Source organism: Aulonocara stuartgranti (genome assembly GCF_965226115.1).
Source record: "Aulonocara stuartgranti genome assembly, chromosome: 4".
NCBI lineage: Eukaryota > Metazoa > Chordata > Actinopteri > Cichliformes > Cichlidae > Aulonocara > Aulonocara stuartgranti.
Window position 1 is genome coordinate 36,422,027 of NC_138942.1, and position 23,363 is coordinate 36,445,389.

General features: G+C 41.8%; 2 protein-coding genes and 2 long non-coding RNA genes across 4 annotated transcripts in view; 2 read left to right on the forward strand and 2 right to left on the reverse strand.

Moving 5' to 3' along the window:
* The window catches only part of LOC309704927 (protein NLRC3-like), a 28,455-nt gene extending 26,356 nt beyond the window's left edge, over positions 1-2,099 (forward strand). Inside the window, exons 10-11 of the mRNA XM_082530440.1 lie at positions 1,060-1,106; positions 1,255-2,099. Coding sequence (XP_082386566.1) covers positions 1,060-1,106; positions 1,255-1,796 — 589 coding nt within the window. The 3' untranslated portion in view covers positions 1,797-2,099. The remainder of the gene's footprint in view (positions 1-1,059; positions 1,107-1,254) is intronic.
* Positions 2,100-4,638: 2,539 nt separating this feature from the next.
* On the reverse strand, positions 4,639-12,844 carry LOC309704244 (uncharacterized protein; the record flags this gene model as incomplete). The annotated part of the gene is made up of 5 exons (XM_082529292.1): positions 12,565-12,844; positions 6,382-6,450; positions 6,227-6,275; positions 5,135-5,227; positions 4,639-4,863 (listed from the first exon to the last, which is right to left on the reverse strand). The coding sequence occupies exons 1-5, from the start codon at positions 12,702-12,704 to the stop codon at positions 4,639-4,641; spliced, it is 576 nt and encodes a 191-aa protein (XP_082385418.1). The 5' UTR covers positions 12,705-12,844.
* Positions 12,845-16,526: 3,682 nt separating this feature from the next.
* Positions 16,527-19,027, reverse strand: LOC309705053. Its single transcript, XR_014276462.1, has 3 exons — positions 18,839-19,027; positions 16,688-16,874; positions 16,527-16,584 (listed from the first exon to the last, which is right to left on the reverse strand). It is a non-coding gene; the product is annotated as an uncharacterized lncRNA (long non-coding RNA).
* Positions 19,028-20,535: 1,508 nt separating this feature from the next.
* LOC309705049 lies at positions 20,536-21,280 on the forward strand. Its single transcript, XR_014276458.1, has 3 exons — positions 20,536-20,707; positions 20,799-20,859; positions 20,970-21,280. It is a non-coding gene; the product is annotated as an uncharacterized lncRNA (long non-coding RNA).
* Positions 21,281-23,363: the final 2,083 nt, after the last annotated feature.

The following is a 23,363-nucleotide window of genomic DNA, read 5'->3' on the forward strand; positions in this document are numbered from 1 at the left end:
CACACACACAGACACAGACATACAGACACAGACACACAGACACGCACGCACACACACACACAGACAGACACACACAGACACACACAGACACAGACACACAGACACACACAGACAGACACAGACACACACACACACACACAGACACACACACACAGACACAGACACACAGACACACACACAGACACACACACAGACACACACACAGACACAGACACAGACACACAGACACACACACAGACACACAGACACACACACAGACACACACACACACACACACACAGACACACACACAGACACACACACAGACACACACACACACACACACACTATGCACAGACTGGTACTCTTTGTTCATACCTGTGTAAGACGTCATAATGAACTTGTGCATATTCATGTAAGCTCAATAAAGAGCAGTGTTACGAGGGAGCAGACGAGAGCGACTGAGGTCAAGTGAAGGAACGGCGCTGTCACAGTTCTCTCCCTCATCAATTGTCTGGTTCCAGCGGTGGGTCTGTGCTAGACGACCCATCAGCAGCTTTTTCCACTGGTTACCAGTACGTGGTAGAATCCACTTCCAGATCTGGTTGTCTTTAAATCTGTGAATGGATTGGCTCCATCTTATCTCTCTTTAACAAAAGAATCCAAGTGGAGCCCTCAGGTCTGCAGATAAGCAGCTTCTGACCAGAACTAGACGTAAAAACAGAGGTGAGCTTTATCGATGGCTGCAGCCAAACTCTGGAACAGTCGCCCTTCACATCAGGTCGTCACCAACACTGGACATTTTTAAAAGCCGGTTGGAAACACATTTGTACTCTGTAGCTTTCAATCCTGACCAGTCTTTATAGTCATTACTGTGTATGTTTCCTATTTTCTCTCTACTCTGTGCAGCACTTTGGCTCAAGCTGTTTTTAAATGTGCTGATAAATAAATGTAGATTTCTTTGAATAAAACAGTGGAGCCGAGCTTTGAGCTCAGTGTGTAACAGTGTGTGTGTGAGAGCCATGTAATGTCCATGTGTGCATGCTGACTGTGCTGCTCTGACCCCCCTCCTCCTTTCAGGGTGGAGCCTGCTGGAGTCCGATGGTTGAGACCAGGTCTGAGGAAGTGTAAGTGTGTTTTTAATGGGATTCATGAAAACAAAGCAGCACACATTCAACCATCTTCATCATGTCAGGAGTCATCATCAAAGTGTCAATCAATGAACAGATGATGGATCAATAACTGCAGCTGGATTGTGTTTGTTCTCTCCATCAGATTCCTGTCAACTCACAATCGACACAAACACAGTGCACACAAAGCTCCAACTGTCTGACAACAACAGGAAGGTGACACATGTGGAGGAGGTTCAGTCATATCCTGATCATCCAGACAGATTTGATGGTTTTTATCCTCAGCTGCTGTGTAGAGATGGTCTGACTGGTCGCTGTTACTGGGAGGTCGAGTGGAGAGGAAGAGTTTGTATATCAGTGAGTTACAGAAGCATCAGAAGGAAAGGAGGCAGTGACTGTTTGTTTGGATACAATGATCAGTCCTGGAGTCTGGTCTGCTCTGATGATGGTCCTCAGTCTGTCAGGCACAATAAGATACAAACATCCATCTCCTCCTCCTCCTCCTCCTCCTCCTCTGTCTCTAACAGAGCAGCAGTGTATGTGGACTGTCCTGCTGGCACTCTGTCCTTCTACAGAGTCTCCTCTGACACTCTGATCCACCTCCACACCTTCAACACCACATTCACTCAAACTCTTTATCCTGGGTTTAGGTTAGACTGGTCTGGTTCCTCAGTGTCCCTGTGCTGAGTGGAGTGTAAAGAGTGTCTCCTGTTACAGAAACACTCTGACTGTTGAACAGATAGTTCAGTCTGTACATGTCTGTCTCTTTCACTCACAAACACGTTTTCAGATTCATGGATTCAATCAGTTGATGTTTGAAACTCTTCTAAATGATTCCTTGTAAACTTCTTCAGTCACAAACAAACAGGAAGTGATGTCACATGTGTTCCTGTCCACACAGCAGAATGAGTCTATTGCTGACAGTGATGTACAAACAGAGTGAGCATTTCTGAGGCCCAAAATAAACTGAGTAGTTCACTGAATGAACAATGGACTGTGAGCTCAGTTCCTTCATCATTAGTATGGATTATATATGTATATGTATTATATTAGTATCATATATATCAGGTGCTGCTGCTTTCAGTCATTGTGCAAATGTGCTGTTTGTAAGCTTGTAAAGCTGCAGTCAGCTGAGACTGAAGAAGTCACCTGATCAGTGAGCAAACGTTTCTGAAAACGTCCAGATGAACAGAATCAACCTTTTGGGATCAGCCAGCAATGCAGCATCATTGTTGTTCAGCTTCAGAGGTTTGCAGGAATGAACTGATGACCAGAAACAGCTGCAAAGTCCAAGAAAATACCAGCTGGAGTTCAGCTGCATTTGAAGAAGTCAAAGAAAAGTAAGGATGGCAAAGGGCGACGTTTTCTTCCAAAGAGCTGCAAACATGGTCGACGCCTCATTAGAAGAATCATCTGGACATTTGTGAGGAACTCTAACCAAGAAAGCAACGTCACACAGATCCAACAGACAGTTTCCATGACTGCAAGTGTTGAGTGGAAAAATGCTACATTGCATTATTGCATCCTCTCACCACAGGAGGCGCTGTTGGCACCACTGATTGCTGATCAGCTGTTCTCTGATGATCTGATTGATACTGTGAATAACGGGACTCACTGAACTCTGTGACACAGTGAAGATTACAGAGTTTAACTTCAACATCTGACTGACGTCACACAGACAGAAGGATGAACCAGTGAGGCACAGAACACAGTTACTGGAGATACTGGATCAGCTCCATGTGAACCTCTGATGGAGAAGCTGCTGAGCCAGAGAAACATCAGGACATGACAGCAGCTGCACTTATCTAACAACATGTAGCAGAGCTGATCTATGTTAGAGGATCTATCACAGCAGCTGAAGCCAAAGTCCAACACTGGATACCAGCTGAGCCTGTGCTGAGTGTAGTGTTACAGGAAAAGGGCAGAAACACTGGTAGCTCCCAGTGATGCTGACTGGGGCACAGAGCTGAATGATGCAGCATCAGGACACTGTTTCAGTCTGACTGACAGAGAAACCTGTAGCTGTATCTACATGTGAGGCAGAGGCCACACAAGCAGCTTTCTATGTTTCACAGTGACTGAGATCTTCAGTGGGGGTGGACATGCTCCTGTACAGACCTCTGAGGAGAACCAAGGTGCAGTCAAAGAGTCCAGTCTGTCCTCACAGATGTGAACATGTGCTTTCATCAGGTCTGCTGTCAGCTAGCAGGCTCACATCAGAATCACTGTTCCTGAAAAACACAGTCTGTGTGACATCATCAGTCAGCTGATGGTCCCAGATCTGAATGGTTTCTGTCTCTACTGCACTCAAAAAAATAATTCATTGGATGAACTTAATTTCATCTTGCCACCTATATTCCATCTAAACAAATCATGTTATATCAATCCATCTTGATTGTGTTGTTTCAACACTAAATATGTTTGTAAGTGTAACATAATTTAAACATTAACATTCAGTTAATTTGATTTTTATTCAGTTAACATGTTTGTACCAAGTTAGTCTAATTAATTTAAATTCATGTTATATTGTTTAAACACTTTGGCACATCAAAAGTCAGTCTTGTTACATGAACTAGTAAAATATTTGTTTGTTACACCAATGTTAATCTTGTTGAATGAACAAATGTAATTTATGTCTGTAGTACTTACACCAATCATGTTTCAGTTAGTGTTTGTATTGCTTATGTAAACATTACTTTTAATTAAATTAATGAAACATACATAAATGATAACTTGCAAAACCATCTCTTTTATTTTGCTTGAACATTCTTAAAACAGTTGGCAGGATCCCAGTTCAGCCTAGCTTTCTCCCCTTTAACCATCTCATACTAAGACCACAGAACTTCCAGATCAAGACATGCTGACTGAAAGAAAAAATACAATAAAATAACCCTAACCCTAATAATAAAAATGAAATAAGTCTGTTGAATAGTTTGCAGACAAAAAATATTATCCCCAAAGCAACTTTCGTAAAATGTAGTAAAATATGCATTGCAAACAACAATATGAATTTTAACACAATTTAAAGCTCAGACATAACATTCAACATTACTATAATATTACAACATTACTATGTTGCTTGCATACATTAGTCCTCCATTTAATCAGGCTGTATCCATTAATAGTGACTTTATGCTATTTAACGTGTGGAGAAAACATTCAATTTTGAGTATAACTGCTCCACTCAAACAATTTGTGAAAACCAGTGTGCATTTGCCTTTGTAACAATTGCCATCTGGCAAAAATCAGTGTTTACACTTAAACTGTATAAGACTTTAAGTTATGAACAAACAATCTTTGTATAATAGCCACAGAGCAAACCACATAGTTTATATGAACATTTTATAACTTACAATTTTAAACTTTAAAACAGTAAACACATATTTGCATTGCAAAAACCTTGAAAAAAAATATCTGGCTTGCCTGAGTCTGTTTCAAGCTCATTCACCCCATTAGCTTGTTTTTTAGAAACTGTGCCTTGGATGACAACCTCTGTCCATCCAGCTTCATGATAATCTTTTGCAAGACTTCAAAAGTGCATTTGAGCTCCGGTGGGTAGCTTAGGTTCAGACAGTATATCAGTCCAAATAACAGCACAAGCAATTGCAATGCTCCTCAAACCAGTGAGAACCTCCACGCCTTCAATCAGGACACCGATGTTCTCTGGGTCATCTCCAGGCTCCGCACCCTCCTGATGTATGACATACACTCCCATCACAGTTTGTTCCATGGCTTCAGTGTTGGCCTCAGTGTTCTGTGACGTAAAATACAATAATACATTTGTTTGAGTCTAGATATGAAAAAAATAAAGGAATTCAGCAATCAGCGTGAATATGCTGATATATTTACTAAATTCTATGTCTCTGGTTTCACACCTCAGAAATTTGACATGAAACAAAACAAGGACCAATTGCAATATCTTTTATTCACACGTGGTGTCACATTTTACCATTTCATATATTGAAATTACCCATAACTCCTGGAGCAAATTACATAACACAGAACAACTTGTGAATGTAACTGACCGTATATTCCTTCACAAGTTTCTCATGGTCTTCATTCAGGTAGACACACAAGGACTTCAGGATGCATGCTCGTCTTGCATGTATTGTGTCATCCTAAGAAAAAAGGGAATCCATAATGACAATATTTAGCTTTTAGGCAGCAGTTTGAAAAAGGAATACTTAGTTTGGAAGAGTCCAAAAGGCCACATGGTAAATAGACTGGTTCTTATATAGCGTTTGTACTGAAATGACTTCCTTTGGTCTATCGATAAAAAATACTCAACAGGCTCTACAACCCTAAAATTTTGTATGTAGTATAGTTTTCTTTTATAAGGAGTGGCAAGAGGGCCACACTTTCCCAATATTTTAGCCACAGGGTTAGAAACACATACAGAATTTGCAAGCTCTTCAATAACAGCCTGACTAATATGGAGGTTAAGGCTCTTAAAAATTTCTCTAATTGTACGCTTTGTCAGAGGTACACTAGCTGAACTCAACAGAAAAACTAACTCCTCTAAGAACTCATCTAATCCTTTTGCTGGAACATGAAATATGTGTTCCAATTTCAACAATATTACTGCTAATTTCCGTTCAATTAGTTCGGGCTGATTTTCAACAGCACTATTATCACATTCTGTCACTGACTCACTTTCAAATTCACCATAGGATACATCTTCAGAACAGCTAGCCCTTACGTTATCAGAGGACTCTATCACTTGAACTGGGTCCACACGTGTAACTACCCTGTCTTTAAAATCTTTAAGTGTGTGTGGATGATGCTTCCTCTTGTGTGTATAAAATGTATTGTAAATATTTGTCTTGAAAGGGCAACCAAGAAACACACAACTAACTGTCTCGTTACTTCGCAGATGTGTTCCAATATGGACAAAAAAATCTCTCTCAGAGAAGACGTCACTGCAGTCACATAACTCACATTTAAAAGTTACTGAACTTGAAGCTGTCTGTGTAAACTGAGATGAATGAGCTTTATAGACATGAGTGTTCAGTCCACTCCAAGTCTTAAATGTGCACGGACAATTAACATATATGCACAGATAATGTTGACCTATTCCGTAATGATGATGTAGTTTATAATGTTGAAGTAATTTGTACCTGCTGCTCTCTCTGGTAACACAATGCTTGCACTGCCACATACACGTCACTGATAAAAAATGAAATATGCATTAGAAAATGTCAAGGAGATTAAACTTCTGCATCATCCAAAAAAAATAAATAACATAATAATAATAAGGCAAACATGAACTTACCATGTATTGTTGAGGAGGTGCATAAGAATCTCAGAGCATGGGAATGTGGCTTTATTTTGTGATGTATTTCTGGGGAGAGAAATGAATTAAAACAAAGTTATTACTCTGACAAATTTGTGTTAATATCTACATACTGTGAAATGTGAAGACTGTTACGGTGCGTACACACCGAACGCGATAGACGCGACCAGAGCTTCAGGTTTACATGTAAAGTCAATGGAGGAGCACGATGAAGCGTGACTGGAGGTCCAGCTAAACTTCGGAAGCAGATTTGCATTGAGAAAACGCTTTTCTGCCTACTTCACACGACTGACGCCTTTGAAGCGCGAAGTAAAATACGCGCTGCAGTTTGTGTGGTGCATTTTGTGCATTCGCGCTTATCACGTCTACCGCTCCAGCTGGTAAAATCTGCGGGACAGCAGCTCCTCAAACTCGGCAAGGGACAGAAGGTGGTACAGCTGAAAGCGGCCGTCATCCAGACGGAGCTTCTGGAGCAAGTGGTGAAACTCACCAAACTGCTCATGCTTGTGGAAGACCTGATGGACCCAGGTACGGTGAGGACGTCCTTTAGGCACTGCTCTGCTCTCCACAGCAAATAGAGAAGGGAGACTCTTTCTTCAAACGCTAGATTGACAGCTGCCATTTTAATAACATACCGTCTGGCACTACTTCCTCCCAGATCTCTTCTTCATACGCGTGAAAATTGCATATAAAGCTCGACCAGTTCATGCTGGACGCGCTTCGAGGTGCAAATGTGCACGAGATCAGCTAGGGGCGTCTATCGCGTTCGGTGTGAACGCACCGTTAGTCAGCCTTAATGCAGAGCACCAGAGAAACTATAACCCGAACAATTATCCACCTAAATCATTGTGAATTCGAAAACTAAGTGAATATATTACAAAAAAAGAAAATGCACATGCAATTATTGTGACAGATTTTATCTTACTCCTTGTTATTAACTCCCCTAAACGCTGGTTTAGTTGAATTAAACCTTTCATCAATCCAGTTAATGCGGTTGCCCGCGACTAAACTCCACTGACAAAAACAGGAATTTTAGATAGAGCATCATAAAACACTCATAAAATCACCAAAACCATGTCGGTCAGTCTTACCACTACTACCAACAATCACCAACTCCGGTTAAGCAGAAAGTAACCTGTCATTCACGGAGCTATATGCGAAGACGTAACGGCTCTACGCGGCTTTCCCGCTCTTCAAAGTTAGCTAACTCCAGAGAAGAAAAACAGTCCTACCAACGCAGATAACCATGAAACAAACCTCATTCAAAGTCGACAGAAACAAAAAAAAAAGCGAACTTACCAAAATAACCTCATCAGTTTTTGCTCTGTTGCAACAATTAGCGACTCCGGTTAAGTTTTTAAAAAAACATTAAATTCACCGACTTACATTTGAAAAATGTTTGGGTCTACAACCTCCCTGCTATATATAAAACTCCTCTAAATCTCCACACTACACAGGTAAAAATTTTTAACTACCGTATTTTCACGACCATAAGGCGCACTGTGCTAAAAGGCGCAGTCTCAGTTATGTGTGCCATTACTGTATTTAACACACACATAAGGCGCACTGGATCATAGGGCGCATACAAGTACCGTATGCGTATTTAAAAATAAAGCGGGAGCAAACCTGAGTTCAGTACCTTACTCACATTTCTATTGCCGGTAATCGTCATCATCAACAACACACAAGCATACAAGTGTGCGTATTTAAAAATAAAGCAGGAGCAAAACAAAGTTTGGTACTCACATTTTTATCATCAATCAAACCCATCGAAGTCCTCATCCTCTGTGTCTGAATTGAACAGCTGCGCTAAATCTCCATCAAACATGCCAAGTTCACTGTCTTCACCGTCAGAGTCACTTTCCGTGCCGTGCGGCTCCTCGGAAACGATGCCGGCTTTTGCGAAAGCTCGAACAACAGTGCCAGCAGACATGTTAGCCCAAGCATCTACAATCCATTGGCAAATTGTGGCGTAACTCGCCCGGCGCTGCCTTCCACTCTTGGTGAAACTGTGGTCTCCATCGGTCATCCATCGCTCCCAGGCCGCTCGCAGCCTTACTTTGAACGGGCGGTTCACACCGATGTCCAGCGGTTGGAGTTCCTTTGTCAGGCCTCCCGGAATGACAGCAAGCTCACAGTGCATTTGTTGCACTAGTTTTTTCACATCGGCTGTGAGATGCATAGAGTCACAGATTAAGAGCGATGGTGATGCGTGGAAAAAACCACCTGGTCTCCTTACATACACCTCCCTCAGCCACTCTTTCATCATTTCCTCATCCATCCAGCCCTTTTCATTTGCCTTAATGATGATTTCTGCTGGAAACTTCTCTTTAGGCAAAGTCTTTCGCTTAAAAATCACCATAGGCGGCAGTTTCTGTCCATTAGCATGGCAGCCAAGCACAACAGTAAAAGAAGACTTTTCATACCCCGTTGTGCGTATCGCTACCGTGCTGGTCCCCTTCTTCTCCACAGTGTGACTCACCGGGATGTCAAAAGTGAGCGGGACCTCGTCCATGTTTGTGATGTGGCTGGGCTGGATGTTTTTGTCGCCGATGTGTTTGCTGCAGTAGGAGCGGAAGATGGCCAGCTTTTCCTTATAATCCGCTGGAAGTTGCTGCGCTATCGTAGTCCTGGTCCGGATGGAAAAATGGCACCGTTTCATAAAACGAAAGCACCAAGACGGACCTCCTTGGAAATAATAATAATAATAATAATAAACTTTATTTATAAAGCACACTTAAAAACCAAGGGTATGCCAAGGTGCTTAACAAGTAAAATAGAGTATAGGAGGAGGATAATAGAAATAGGACCAAAGCAAGTACTAAATATGCAAACAGATAACTGTCTCTAATACATAGGAAAGCAACAGGTACAGAGCAAACAAGAATTTAAATGAGCATAGAAGTGCATGATATAAAATCATAAAAGAAATATTAACTAGAGGGAAAGGCAAGATTGAATAAGTGGGTTTTTAATCGTGATTTGAACAGTGCAATGGAATCAGATGCGCGGAGGTCGAGAGGAAGGGTGTTCCACAGTACCGGGGCAGCCAGAGCAAACGCACGGTCACCCCGGGACTTCAGTCGAGATCTGGGTCGGGTCAGAAGTAGTTGAGTGGCAGATCTGAGTGTTCTAGCAGGAGTATGTGGTTTGAGAAGTTCACTAAGATAACTTGGCGCTAATTTATTAATAGTTTTGAAAGTAAGGAGTAATATTTTAAATTGAATACGGTGCTTTATGGGCAGCCAATGCAGGCTAGCTAGAACAGGGGTAATATGGCAAAATTTCCTGGTACCAGTCAAAAGGCGGGCTGCTGCATTTTGGACTGTTTGCAGTTTAAGAAGAAGAGAAGAGGGAAGACCATAGTACAAGGAGTTACAATAATCCAACCTGGAGGTCACAAAAGCGTGAATAAGCTTCTCTAGGTCCTCATGCGGAACATAATGCCTAGCCTTAGAGATAAGGTGCAGTTGGTGGAAGCTAGATCTCACTACAGCAGACACTTGCTTATCGAGTTTGAGCGAGCTATCCAGCAGTACACCCAAGTTACTGACATAGTCACAAGAAAAACTAGCAAAGGAACCCAGGGCAGCACAGAGTTAGGCACGAGGGATTTTACTGTTGAACACCACAATCTCAGTCTTCTTATCGTTTAAAACGAGGGAATTACTCAGGAACCATTCTTTGACCTCCCGCATGCATTCTTGAAAATAGTGCAGGGACACAGCAAGGTCGTCAGTAAGTTCAAAATAGATCTGTATGTCATCGGCATAACAGTGGAAGGAGATATTGTATTTTTCAAAGATTGTGCCTAGAGGGAGCAAATACAATGAGAAGAGAATAGGGCCTAAAACTGATCCTTGAGGCACACCACAACAGACCGGAGCGGAGGAAGAGGAGAAGGTGCCTAAGTGAACTGATAAGGATCTATCAGCGAGGTATGATTTAAACCAGTCGAGGGCAGTGCCTCTAATACCCACAGTGTGCTCAAGTCTTAGTAATAAAATGTTATGGTCTACCATATCAAAGGCCGAAGAGAGGTCCAGTAAAACTAGGACCATAGAGCGTCCAGTATCAGTGATTACAAGAATATCATTAAGAACTCTAACCAACGCTGTTTCAGTGCTATGCAATGGCTTAAAGGCAGATTGAAATTTCTCAGCAATATTGTTCGTGTCCAAGTACGCCTGGAGTTGGGAGAGAACTAGTCTCTCCAGGATCTTGGACAAGAACGAAAGCTTAGAGATCGGTCTATAGTTTGAAAGGTCATAACAGTCAGAGTTTCTTTTTTTAAGAATCGGGTGGACTACAGCATGCTTAAAGGACAAAGGAACACAGCCTGAGAGCAAGGAAAAGTTCATAAGAAATAGGATACTAGGTCCGATTACATCAAAACAGTCCTTAGCTAAACGAGATGGAAGAATGTCAAGCACAGTATTGGTGTTATTCATTTGAGCAACTAGCCGCTTAAGAGTCAAAAGTGACACAGGCTCAAACTGGTGGAAAGTTGAAATGCACTCAGGAATGGGGAGAGGATATAAAGCAGGGGGAAGGGAGGACTTAAGAGATGAGACCTTTTTTAAAAAGTGAGTTTGAAATCGCTCACAAAGACCCTGAGAATGAATTAAAGGCATGTCCGGGGAAGGGTTAACCACAGAGTTAAAAATTTTAAATAAGGTACGGGGGTTATGGTCATTGGCCAGGATGATTTTGGACAAGAAGGACGCTTTGGCCGTTTTAGCAGCACTTTGGAATTTTAAGCGGCTAGTCCGTAGCATGTCATGGGAAACCTGAAGTTTATCTTTTTTCCACCTTCTCTCAGCGCGCCGACACACGCGACGTAAGGCGCGCGTAGTGTCATTAAGCCAACACTGAGAGTAGGTTCTAGGGCGCTTCATCTTAATGGGGGCAACAGTATCAAGGATTGAAGAAATCAGCGATAGGAAGGAATTAGCACAGTCATCAACCGAGTGAAAAGAACAACAGTCGAGAGTGACAGATGCAGAATCCAAGAAAGACATAGAGAAGTTTGACATCGCTTCAGCATTAATTACACGTAGCGGGCGAAGGGGAGCCGCAGGATGTAGTTCATTAGTGCATAAGCCAGTATCAAATATAACTGGGAAATGATCCGAGATCCCAGCGTCACTTATATCCTTGATACAAATGTCCAGACCATATGAGAAAACCAAGTCCAAAGTATGTCCTTTAACATGCGTTGGGTCATTAACCCACTGAGCCAGGTTAAAAGAGTCCGTTAAGGCAAGGAAGTCTTTAGCAAATGAGTCATCCTTACAGCAAGTGTGTATGTTAAAATCACCGACAATGAGAACACAACCATACTTAAAAAGAACGGAGCCTAGGAGATCAGCAAAGTCCGTGATAAAATATTTGCTATATTTAGGCGGTCGATAAACCACCACGCAGAGTGTGGTCGTGGATGCAGTCATCTCCAATAATTGGACTTCAAAGCTAGAGTAGGTAGGTGAGGGTAGCTGCCGAACTGCATACGAATTCTTAAAAACCGAGGCTACGCTTGCAAGGATGTTCAATGTTCATCTCTTCAGCTAGTGAAACTGCTTTTAGCCGAATGGTGACCGTCGAAACGCTTCTCCCGCTCGCTCTTTGCTCGATGATCCACCGCTCGAGTCTTTCCTCCAACTCGAGCCACCTCGCCTTATGTCCGCGGAAACTCAGCTGCGTTTTCTTGACCTGCCGGAGCTTGTTTTCCAGCTTCCTCCATTTGCGAACCATCGATTCGTTAATCTTAAATTCTCTCGCCGCTGCTCGATTTCCATGTTCCTCTGCGTAGCTGATGGCCTTCAGTTTAAACTGTGCTTCATAAGCGTGTCTCTTTGCCATTTTCAGGGTTGTTAAAACAACGATGTTCCACATAATGCACATACCTGTTCTTTTATACAGGTATGTGCGATTGTCCCGGTATATACGATCAACGCCCACACTTCACCCTTTAACGTTCTCATGGTGTTCTCTACTACGTCCTCCTTACAACACACAGGGCGCACTGCGCTATAGGGCGCGCCGCACTTTTTGAAGAAAATCTAAGACTTTTAAGTGCGCCTTATGGTCGTGAAAATACGGTAATAGTATTTATCTCTCACTCCACTAACCTAAATAAATATATCAAGAAATATTACTTACCTCACTATCAGGTATGCCAAAGAAGTAACTCCACGTGCGCTCGTTAACTTCTCAACGGACCTTTCCGCATCCGGTGGGCGTGGAGCATGCGCAATACATGACGCTATCAGAGCCGTTGGTTTGATGGACCTCATTCTCATTGGATTGCCATGAACGAATTTAACTCATCAAAGTTTTCTTTGATTTATATTCAACAAAAAAGAATGAATCATTTAATGAGCATAAAAATGATTTCTTCATGTGATGTAAACATATTACTACTTTGTTAATCAAACACATGCCCTAGTTGATTTTTTTGAGTGTGTGGAAGTCAGAGAATATCACTGAGGTGTGGATCAGGTCTGAGTGAGCTGTGGAGGGACAGCTTTAAACAGTCCACAGGTCTCACGTCCTGCTCAGTCTGGTAGCAGATACCTCGTATTGTTCCAGATGTGCTGACATCAGCAGCAGCACAGCTGTGTGATACCATGAATCTCAGTTATTGATCCAACACACAGTAAATACAAAGATCAGGATTTCTGAGAGTAATCATTATGAGTCTGAACACATGATCACTGAATGTTAGTCTCCACAATAATAAGCTAACACAAGCAAACACAGCTTTCAGCTCTTATTTTGAAACTGGCTTATTTAGAGAGCTGTGATGTGAGCGTGCCTGGCTCTGAGGCACTTGGGTCAGCCTCTGTTGTTTAGAAGTGTTACAGACTGTGAATGACACAGACCTGTCAGTTTCCATGTTTGTCTGTAACACAGCTCAGGGCTCCATGCTGAACGCATCCATCCAGTGTTATTGATCCAGGACTGATACCAGCATTGGGATCAATACTACAACACACAATCACATGTGTCCACGTGATGTGTTTGACCAGCTTTATTCATTAATGATCAATCAGCTTATTTACTGCATCTGAGTCCAGCTTCATTTAAATGATCCAACCATGAAAATGACATCAGTCCTACAGAAGCACTTCATGCTAACAGGAAGTCATTGATTAAGGTGGAATAACACAGAGACACAACCACTCACAGCTAACCTGACCCCACTAACTGCATGTGTTTGGACTGTGGGAGGAAGCCGGAGTACCGGAGAGGACGCACACAAACACGGGAGAACATGAAGCTCTGAAACAAAGATGGTGGATTTGACCTCAGGACCAGGCGGGGTTACGGGGGTCATGACCCCCCAATAATAGATCCAGCTACACTGAAACTGTCAATTTCATTTACTTTTCCTGTTTTAAAGCTATCAGGCTGCTTTGTGGCTCACTCAATACTAAACTAAGATACTTTCAGTGTGAATCATTTGCAGGAACACAGGCAGGATTTAAAGTGCAGAACTTTACAGTCTCTGTCTCAAAGTTGGTCTGAACATGCTAACAGCTCTTTGTTTTTTTCAGTTTTCACTGGTTTGATGTAATGAAAGAAATTTTAAAGAAGCAGACGATTGTTGTTATTTTAGTTCTATAGTTTCATAAATCGTGGTGTGGATCTAAGTCAACATTCAGAATAAATAAGATAATACAGCACTTTGATGGTTGCCTTTGTATTTTCCCAGCAGTGCTCAGGTTGGTTCTCGGCTACATTTACATACAGATGTTAATGTGTTCAGCAGCTGGACTCATCTGAGGAAGGAACATTGGAAAGGTGCTCAGTGCACAACTGCATCACTAATTTTATGTAAGACCCTGTGTTTTATTGTATTTATATATTTGTAACATTTGACTCAAACACTTTTGGGAAGGATGAAAATGTTTTCAGGAGGAAGTTTTTCCTTCTGTCCGACTGCAGTACACACAACACTGCGTCTCCCCCCATTATCACACTTCCTCAGGCTACTGATGAGCGCCCCCTGGTGTCAGTGTTGATGACGTCATGCACAGTGAAACATAAACAGTGTCTGTTAATAAAAAATCATGTGTCCATTTTCATGTTTGCATCATGTTTCTGTAAAATCATCAGCTGTTTCTGAACCTTCTTCATTGTTTGACTCATTCCAACAGCTGTGAGCTGTGATGGAGTCAGAGCAGCTTCATCACTGATGTTCAGGTGAAGCTGAACTTAATAAACTGTAGAAATGATCAGGATTCAGGCTGGATGTGTAAAACACTTCTGTGTGAGGTCGCAGTGCTTCATATGTGTGTGTGGGCTGAAGCACACACGTGTGAGTCCTCAGAGGTTTCACACACATCACTGCACACACTTATAATCCTAGTTTAAGCTTGTGGATCATATCGGACACATCAGCAGCTCTTTGGAGACAAAGATTTGAGATTTAAGATGAGTCGTAGTCTTTCTATCCATGGTAGCTTCCACTGCTGAGGCTCGGGAAACATGAAGAGGATAATTAAGAGCAAGCATCAGCTCTGTCTCATCTAACTACACAGTATTATGATCATGCACTTATGTCTCAAACTAAGACACAATGAGACAAAATGAGTTCTGTGAGTCTTTAGATTATCAGTAATTCTGGTGACAGTTTGACGCTCAGTGGAGCCATTTTTGGTTTGTGATGAGTGTTTTGTGAGCTTCTGTTTTGTGAATCGCTCTTTGTAATTTAGAAGATCGTGCAGAAATGTGCGCGCCCTTATCTGAGAGGACACGGAGAGAGTGTCGCAGACTTGAGGTGAGGAGATAAACCTCGGAGCTGGACGGCCTGCACGTTACCCATGTGCATCTTTTCAGTGACATCAAGTGAACCCATAATAAGCATTTCTATGTCTTAGACATCATGTCCATTTCTAATGAGAGATTATTTTTAAATGAGGGAAACCTGGTCTAACAACACGCTTCCAACAGAGCTAAAGGTTCACCACAGTGAGACGGTGGGACTCTGATAAGAACTGAAACACTGTGTATGAACAGCTGAGACAAAACTATATATAAACACTCATTTATTCCAGTTTAGTTTGCAATGATTTTAAAGTAATGTGGAACGATTCATGTTCGTGAGCTGTTACAAACACAACTATTGATTTGTCTATATATGGTCGGACTACAAGGCTTGTGTTGAGGCTCTTGGAATAATGTGTGAATTACAGCAAGAAATGATGGTTTCCCATTTTACCAAAGTGGAATAAAATCACCACAGCAAAGAAATCATGTTATTGTCTGCAGCTAAAATATATGGTGAACATGGTTTTATAATAATGTGCAAACACAACCTCACTCTGCTCTATACGAGGAGCCAACCACAGCTGTCCGGGTCTTCATCCACCACCTCCACCATCTTTGCTCATCATCATTCACTTAATTGCTGATTGGTTTAAATCAAACTCCATTACAGGTTCAACTCCATCATATAACAGCATGTTGACTTTGGATCTGGTGTGCAGTGCCACCTTAAAAGATGAGGAAACTAAGAGATTACAAAAAAAGAAGTGGAGGAGTTAAAGAGCTGCAGCAGATTAACAGTTTCTGACAGTCATGTGTTAGAAATAGGACGATTAGATGAGCTGAGGGATCCATCTACTGCTCAGTGAAGCCTCATCAGAAACAGTCTCAGTGGAAGGATGGCTCTATTGTTAAGGAAGGACACAGGCAGAAAGACTGGCGTCTGTCACACAGGAACTGGACTGAAAATCAGCTGCACATATTCATCAGTACGTGCAAACATATTATAGGTGTGGAATTCAGGACAGTACCATCAGAAGTTGATCCACTGTGCAAATGTCTGATTGGCAGTGGCTTCATTTTTCACTATGAACAAACTGCTAATGCAGCATCACAGGACGTCAGCCATGGATTGGCCTCCCCAGACCTCAACATTACTGAAACATCTTAACAGAGGATGGAAACAAAGGGAACCAACATCCAAGAAAAGACCAAGACTCCAGGCTGTGCTGAATTATAAAGGTGGACTGACCTCCAGGGTCCTTAGTATCATATAAGCTCAGTTTGTGTCTTATATACTTTCCATTTATATAACAAAATATATAGAAAGGAGGGTGGTTTAAGATGTCTGTAGAGTTTTATTCATTATCTTTAGACAAACAAAGAAAGCACCATCCATTCGTCTCCAGTCTGTATGAAAAACAGGGGAAAGGTCAAATTAAACCTTTGAAATTCCTTTCACAATAAATCCATAAATAAACAAAATAAAACATAGAAAAGTGTTTAAACCCACTTTTCCATAAAGCTGTCAATAGGAAATGTTCCAGTAAACATGTCTGTGTTTCTGCTGTTTTCCTTTCATGCGTCCACAGCTGACAGGTAACCCTATTGGAGTCGCCATAGTGACGGGTGGCGTCTCAGCTTCAGCGTGTTGATGGGCACAGCCATGGTTACCACAGCTGGAGTTGGTGTACGGCGAGCTGTGAGAGGACAGAGATGGAGAACGCACATTTAACTCTTTAACAGGAGATACGTTACGACTAACAGACGACTGCTGTCTACATGATGTCTTTGCAGCCCTTATGCTACATGTTACACAACTTTCCTTCATGCCAACAAGACTGAGGTGCCACATAGTCGACACATACAGCTGATTATGATGCATGTTTTACTATTGCTATGTTCACATCATCTGCTTGGCTTTATTACTGAAAGCCTGGAGATCCTCTGACGTGTGCATGGCTGATGTGAAGTATGATTAGTCCTACATGACATCAACAACAGAGGCAATGAAAGCTTTGTTGTTAACAGGTTGTAGGTAAAGTCAAATGTCTACTTCTACACTTGTGTTGGGTAAAGTTCTTCTCACTGCAGCAGATTTATATCTGTGCTTTCACAGGGCGTGATGTGGAGCTCAGCGCTGAGGTGCAGGTCTCCTTGGAGACGGCATCCTGGCTGAAATATTATCATGCTTCCAAAACATTTCAGCTTTTATTTTGAAAGAAACAAGACTTGAAAACGAGTCCCCTTCTTCCTCTTTGTCTTTGTTCTTCAGAGGAGTGTCACCTGGACAAACTCAGGGCTGTTCTAGAGCCTTTCTTATTATTTGACTCCATAGAAATAAAACTGAATGGAATCAAACAAAAACTCCCAAACAGCTAAAACACTTTGCTTTATTCTCTTTTTTAACAAATACGTTGAAGTCCATCCACAACAACACAGCTGAGATCTCCTTTGTAATCAAGTGTTTCCATCCTTTGTACAGATCTGCATACAAAACAATCATTTACGTCCCACAGAAGTCTAGTTACACGTAACTCTACAAGAACTGGTGAATGACAGAAACATGAGACACATGATCACAGGTGATAACAAAAAGAGAAAGAATTCATGTGTTAGTGATGTTTTTCAGCCCTGATGGCTCATGTTGGAGAAACAAGCTGAGGTACGTGGAAAGTTCACACACACAAGTGGGCGTGAGCGCACACACACAGAGAAACACAACTGAAGCATCTGTTTGCTGTTTCTGCTTTCATCATCTCTGCTGCTGTGTCAGGCTGGGGTCTCTCAGTGACGTGGTTGAGGTGAAGTATGACGAGTATCCCTGATTCAGTCCATCGAGACAAAGGGCAAAGAAAGCTGTTGTTAACAAACTCTATGGTGATGTGGCGTTTAGCTCTGACTCTACGCTCTGCTGAATCCTTTGAACCTGCTGATCAGTAAAGCTCTACGTGCTGCAGCAGATTGACCTCATCTGTGTTCACAGGTGTGGACCTCAGCGCTGAGGTGCAGGAGACTTTCATTCAGTTCTCCCTGCAAACAGCATCCAGCCTGGAAATACTGTCATCTTTCCCACAAACGGTGCTCTTATCTCAGAGAAGAAGTCTGATGTAAATAACTGCAATCAACAGTGATGTTCTGCACAGATCACTTTTCCATTTTGCTCTCTAGATGAGTCCCAGCTGCCTGACCTTGTGTCCAGGTGATCGTCTCACTGAGGAGCTTTTGTTCTGAAAATCTCACGTCCATCACCTGTTTCCTTTTTACTATCTCTGCTCTTTCTTTATTCACAATGCTCATAATATCACACAATTATATTCATCACCTGCATGTTTTTATCCAGCTGCTGTTAGAACCAAACAAATAAAAAGGATGAAAAGCCTGAAATCCTTTGATTTATTACATTTGAAACAAATATGAGAGCATCCCTAACAGCACAGCTGAGACCTTTGTTTTAATCAAGCCTTTGTATCGACACACTTGTAAAGATTCATATACAAAACATAATAGAATAAATCAATATAAAATACACATAATCACAAAAATGCAGCCATGTTGTGAGTTTGCATCTAAAACATGCATGTTTCCCTTTGTACAGGCAGATTTACAGCAGACAAAGCAACACGCTGATCGACTTTGACCGCTGCAAAAACAAAATACCCACCAAGTCTGAAGTCGATCAGAGGAACTGTTGACAGACTGACAGACAAACAGATGCTTGATTCATTAGTGCGATTAAATGTTCTTCTTTAGCAGCATCACTTCATGTGTTTGTGTTCCAGGAATAAAGGTCTGTTTAAACTGGACGTCTCCTCAGCATCACTCGTGCTGTCGTGGTTTCAAAGCTGTGCAGAAAGAATCTGAGGGATGATACAGAGGTGACCAAAGTTACAAACATCCAGCTGTGCTGCAAATGTTTGCAGAGCTCCAAACTCTTTGGCTTTCTGCAGAGCAAGTATGGAAGAAGCACCTGAGCTAACTTCAGTTTAGACGATATGAGGAAAAATGCTGCTTCCCAAAGTTTCCTACAAGTATCCAGTTTATATTTAGAGAAGCGAAGGCTCTTTATCCTGACAACTACTCCCTGGTGGATCCCTGTCCTGTGACAGCAGCAAAGACTGTGTATCAGTATCATCAAAGCCACTTCAATAACCAGTGTTTAAAGCTCTCTAGCAGATGGACTTCAGTGGCAGCAGCCTCTGTCTGCTGTGTACAGAAGGTTCTCTGATGAAGCACACAGCAGATGCTGCACTACAACAGCAGCAGCAGCTCAGCTTCAGTTTGCTTCGACGCCCTTTTTGACCTGTGAAACAGCAGAAAATGAAACATTTCAACACCCGTTTGTTAGCGTGAGCTATTCTGCTGTTTTTCATCATTTCACAGGTGAAATAAAATCACATTTACTTCCTGTAGGAGTGATCGTGTCCAGCCTGACTGAGACCATGTGCTCCATCCTGCACAGGTAATAAACCTCTGACATGAAGGGCTGTCAAGTAGTTTTAGACAAATGGGGGTAAAAGAGACGTTAAAAGCTTAAAGAGAAACTACATTTTCTAAGAACTGTCTGACGTTCACCTCTCACACAGTGGATACGATTCTGCCGCTGCAGGAATAATCTTTGTGGTTATGAAACTGTCCATGTGTTTGCAGAAAATGTCACATGTTCAAAGCCATCCCAGCACCTGGGGTTTGTATAAGTGCAGCTGCTGGTGGGGAGATAGTCTCACTCTTCTATATAAAGAGTCAGCAGGCAGCAGATCTTCATCTGTGATCTCCTCCATCATCACGTCTTCACTCTTCAGCAGCTATGGCTTCACTTCGTGCCCTTCTGGGAGTGGTGCTGTGCTCCTCATGGTTTCTGCTTCTGCCTCAGGCCGACTTTGATTTACAGAGTCATCCATAATATTTTTTATTTTTTATTTTACTGCCCATCTATTTTCATACAAATGTCTCCGTCTTATGGAAAAGGGGTGGAGCTTATCCAACGAGGACAGGCAGGGCCCCCCCAGACAGTTTAGCAGTCTATACAGGAGGCTGACCTTTGCAACATGTACTTCTATAATGACTTCACCATTTAGGTTATTTGGTTATGTTTCACCCTGGATTTTGTGTGATAATATTTATTTTGTCCACTGATTTAAAAACAACAAACTATATGAATATAAAACAGAGTGAACAACAAAACATCAGCTTTGGAAACTTTGATGTAAAATTCTGCAATTGTTTTCTCAGATATAGCATAAATCAAACTAACATACATCAGTGTGTTATTAATGTGCACACACACACACACACACACACACACACACACACACACACACACACACACACACACACGTGTTACAATAAACAGCTCTTATGCTTCTGTATGATTCTCAGTGCTTTCCATTTGCGTGTCCACAGGTTGCTGTAAGTGGTGCTTGACTGCAGTTTGCTCTCATTTCAAGTGGTTTGCTGTCACAAAGCCAACAGGAAGTCCGGCCATGGTTGAGCCAACTGAAGATGGGTTGAAGGTGGCGTCCTCGTTTCCTCTGTGAGTGCGAGAGGACAGACAAAGCAAACACCGTTTGGACAGCATTAAAATATTTACACTGATGATTAATGTTGTGTCTTTGCACCTGTAGCGATACATGTTGGAAAATGGAGACTTTAGCCACCAAGACTGACGTGCCTGGAAACTTCCCTGTGAGTACGCCCACAAAGACAGGAAACAGTTTAGCCACCGCGGTTAATCCTCCATCATCATCATCCAGTATTTTTCACATCTTTTCTTCTGCTGTTTCCCTTGTTGTCAGTCACGGGGTTTGTGACTGAAATGCGTGTGGTCGACGGGAAGCCTGACGAGTACGGCCTGAATCATTCCATCAACACCGGACGGAGTGAAACCTTTGTTGAAAACAGATTATATGGTAACGTTGCATTTAGCTTCAGTAAACTGTGAAGTTACAGCAGCAGATTTACATCACGTGGCTTCACAGGAAGTAGTCTGGACCTCAGCGCTGAGGTTCAAGCAGCTCTGCTTGCAGACGGCATCCTTCCTGAAAATGTTCTTCATCTTCCTCAAACCAGAACTTTTACATTGGTGCTGAAGTTCTATATAAAAACAGCCTGAAATACAAAGTGATGTTGTGCACTGATTACCTCACACTTTCCATGTTTCCTTCTACAGAGGAGTGTCCGCCTGAGTGTTTTGTCTGATCTGTTGTTGATCGTCTCATTGACACTGCATGCAGATCTGACACCAGGGCTGGACTGGGACAAAAAATGGTCCCGGGCATTTTGACTGGAGACCGGCCCCCCAGGTATTAAAGGAAAAACCATGAAGCCTTTGAATGAAAACAAACGCTGTTGTCACAGTGATGGACGCTGTCTTGTTGGTATACATGCATCAGTCTAATAAACTTAAACCTGCACCATCCTCCCTGTCCTGCTATTCTAAACAGGAAGTAGACTGTTGGTCGAGTTAACCTCCTGAACATCTACAACACACGGTGGAAACCTGACATTAAGACAGAGACTAGAGGTGAGACATGATCATTGCTGATTACTGATGACAGATTTAGATATGTTTTCATAAACCTTTCATTTGCCACATCAATAAACAGCACGGCAGGGCAAAATATGTTTTCTAACATGGCAACCTTTAAAAAGTGAAAGGAGACAGAAAGACAGCTGAGAAAGAATCAAACGGACTTTTTGATGCATTTTACACACAGTACTGGTGCAGAATCTAGAAAATGTGGGAAACACTGGCATCATATGCAGTACTTACTTCTGAAGAAATTATGATGGGACCCTAAAAAATGACTATGTACAATAATGGATTTCTATACATTTTACATCAGATGAAAACGTTTGTTGTAAGATTCAGATAATTATTTATTAAAAGCTCGACATTTTAAATGAGAATAAGAAAGAAAAGTATGTCTTTGTGCCCCCCTCTCCCTGTTAATGCACTACCTGCCCCCCTGGCAACACTTTGCTAGACCCGCCCCTGCACAGTTACCAGCTGTCAGCTACACAAAAAGGATCCTGGTGTTATTTGTCTCTCAGAAACAGTTCATAACTTCAACTCATTTTTGTTTTGTCATGTTTTGTTCTTTACATTGTCTTTCTTCTATATAATTGTTAAACATTTAATAAATATGTCTACAAAAAGATTTTAAAAATCAGACATTTCACACAGACACCCAAATGATTTCTGACTGATGAAGGGGGCTGAAGGTGCCCTGCTCTTGCCCAGCTTCTGCTGCTCTCTCCCTGCTCACTGTCAGCAGCTGGCAGCCTCGGTCCTGCCTGAGACTCTTCATCTATCAGTGCCAAAGAATATGGGAAATAGCAACGCACAACATGCACATTACAAAACAAGCACATGAATCAGCATTACATTCATTAGTGAAGTGCTGACGTTCGTTCCTAAACTTTGGGCCTTAATTAACATCACTGTGAACTAATGTTTGCTTTGCTTCTTAACCAGTGAAGCAGCGAGGGGCTTTCTGAGGTTCCTGCTCGTAAATGCCCAAAATGAGTCGAGTATTTCTCTGCAACTACAAACTCTGTTTTCATCAGAGGTGTAAATATTACAGCACTGTGTCAGAGTCACTGAGGCTGGAACACAGAAAAAGGAAGTAGATGTATTTATTTTTAGACTTTATTGCCTGGAACCACTTTAAAAATACGCTTTCAATCAATCAATCAAAATTTATTTATATAGCACATTTTTAAGACCGAAGTACACCAAAGTGCTTTCCATTAAAATCGCAGTACAAATAAAATCACAATAAAATATAAATTACAAATATATAAAATATAAGATAATTACATAATCTAAATACAGAGCCAGATGTAAATTACCCTAATTTGCCTTAAATGCTAGATCAAACAAATACGTTTTTAAACGTGATTTAAAAGACTGAATGGAATCTGACGCGCGAATATGAAGAGGGAGAGTATTCCATAGCCTGGGTGCAGCAACGGCAAAGGCACGGCCTCCTCTGGTCTTCAGCCGAGACCTAGGTTGCACCAAGAGCAGTTGGCCCGATGATCTTAGTGCTCTCTGAGGGCTGTACAGACAGAGGAGATCAGCTAAGTAGTCAGGTGCCATATTGTTCAAAATTTTATAAGTAAACAATAGAATTTTAAAATCAATTCGATATCTGATAGGAAGCCAGTGTAAATTTTTCAGAACA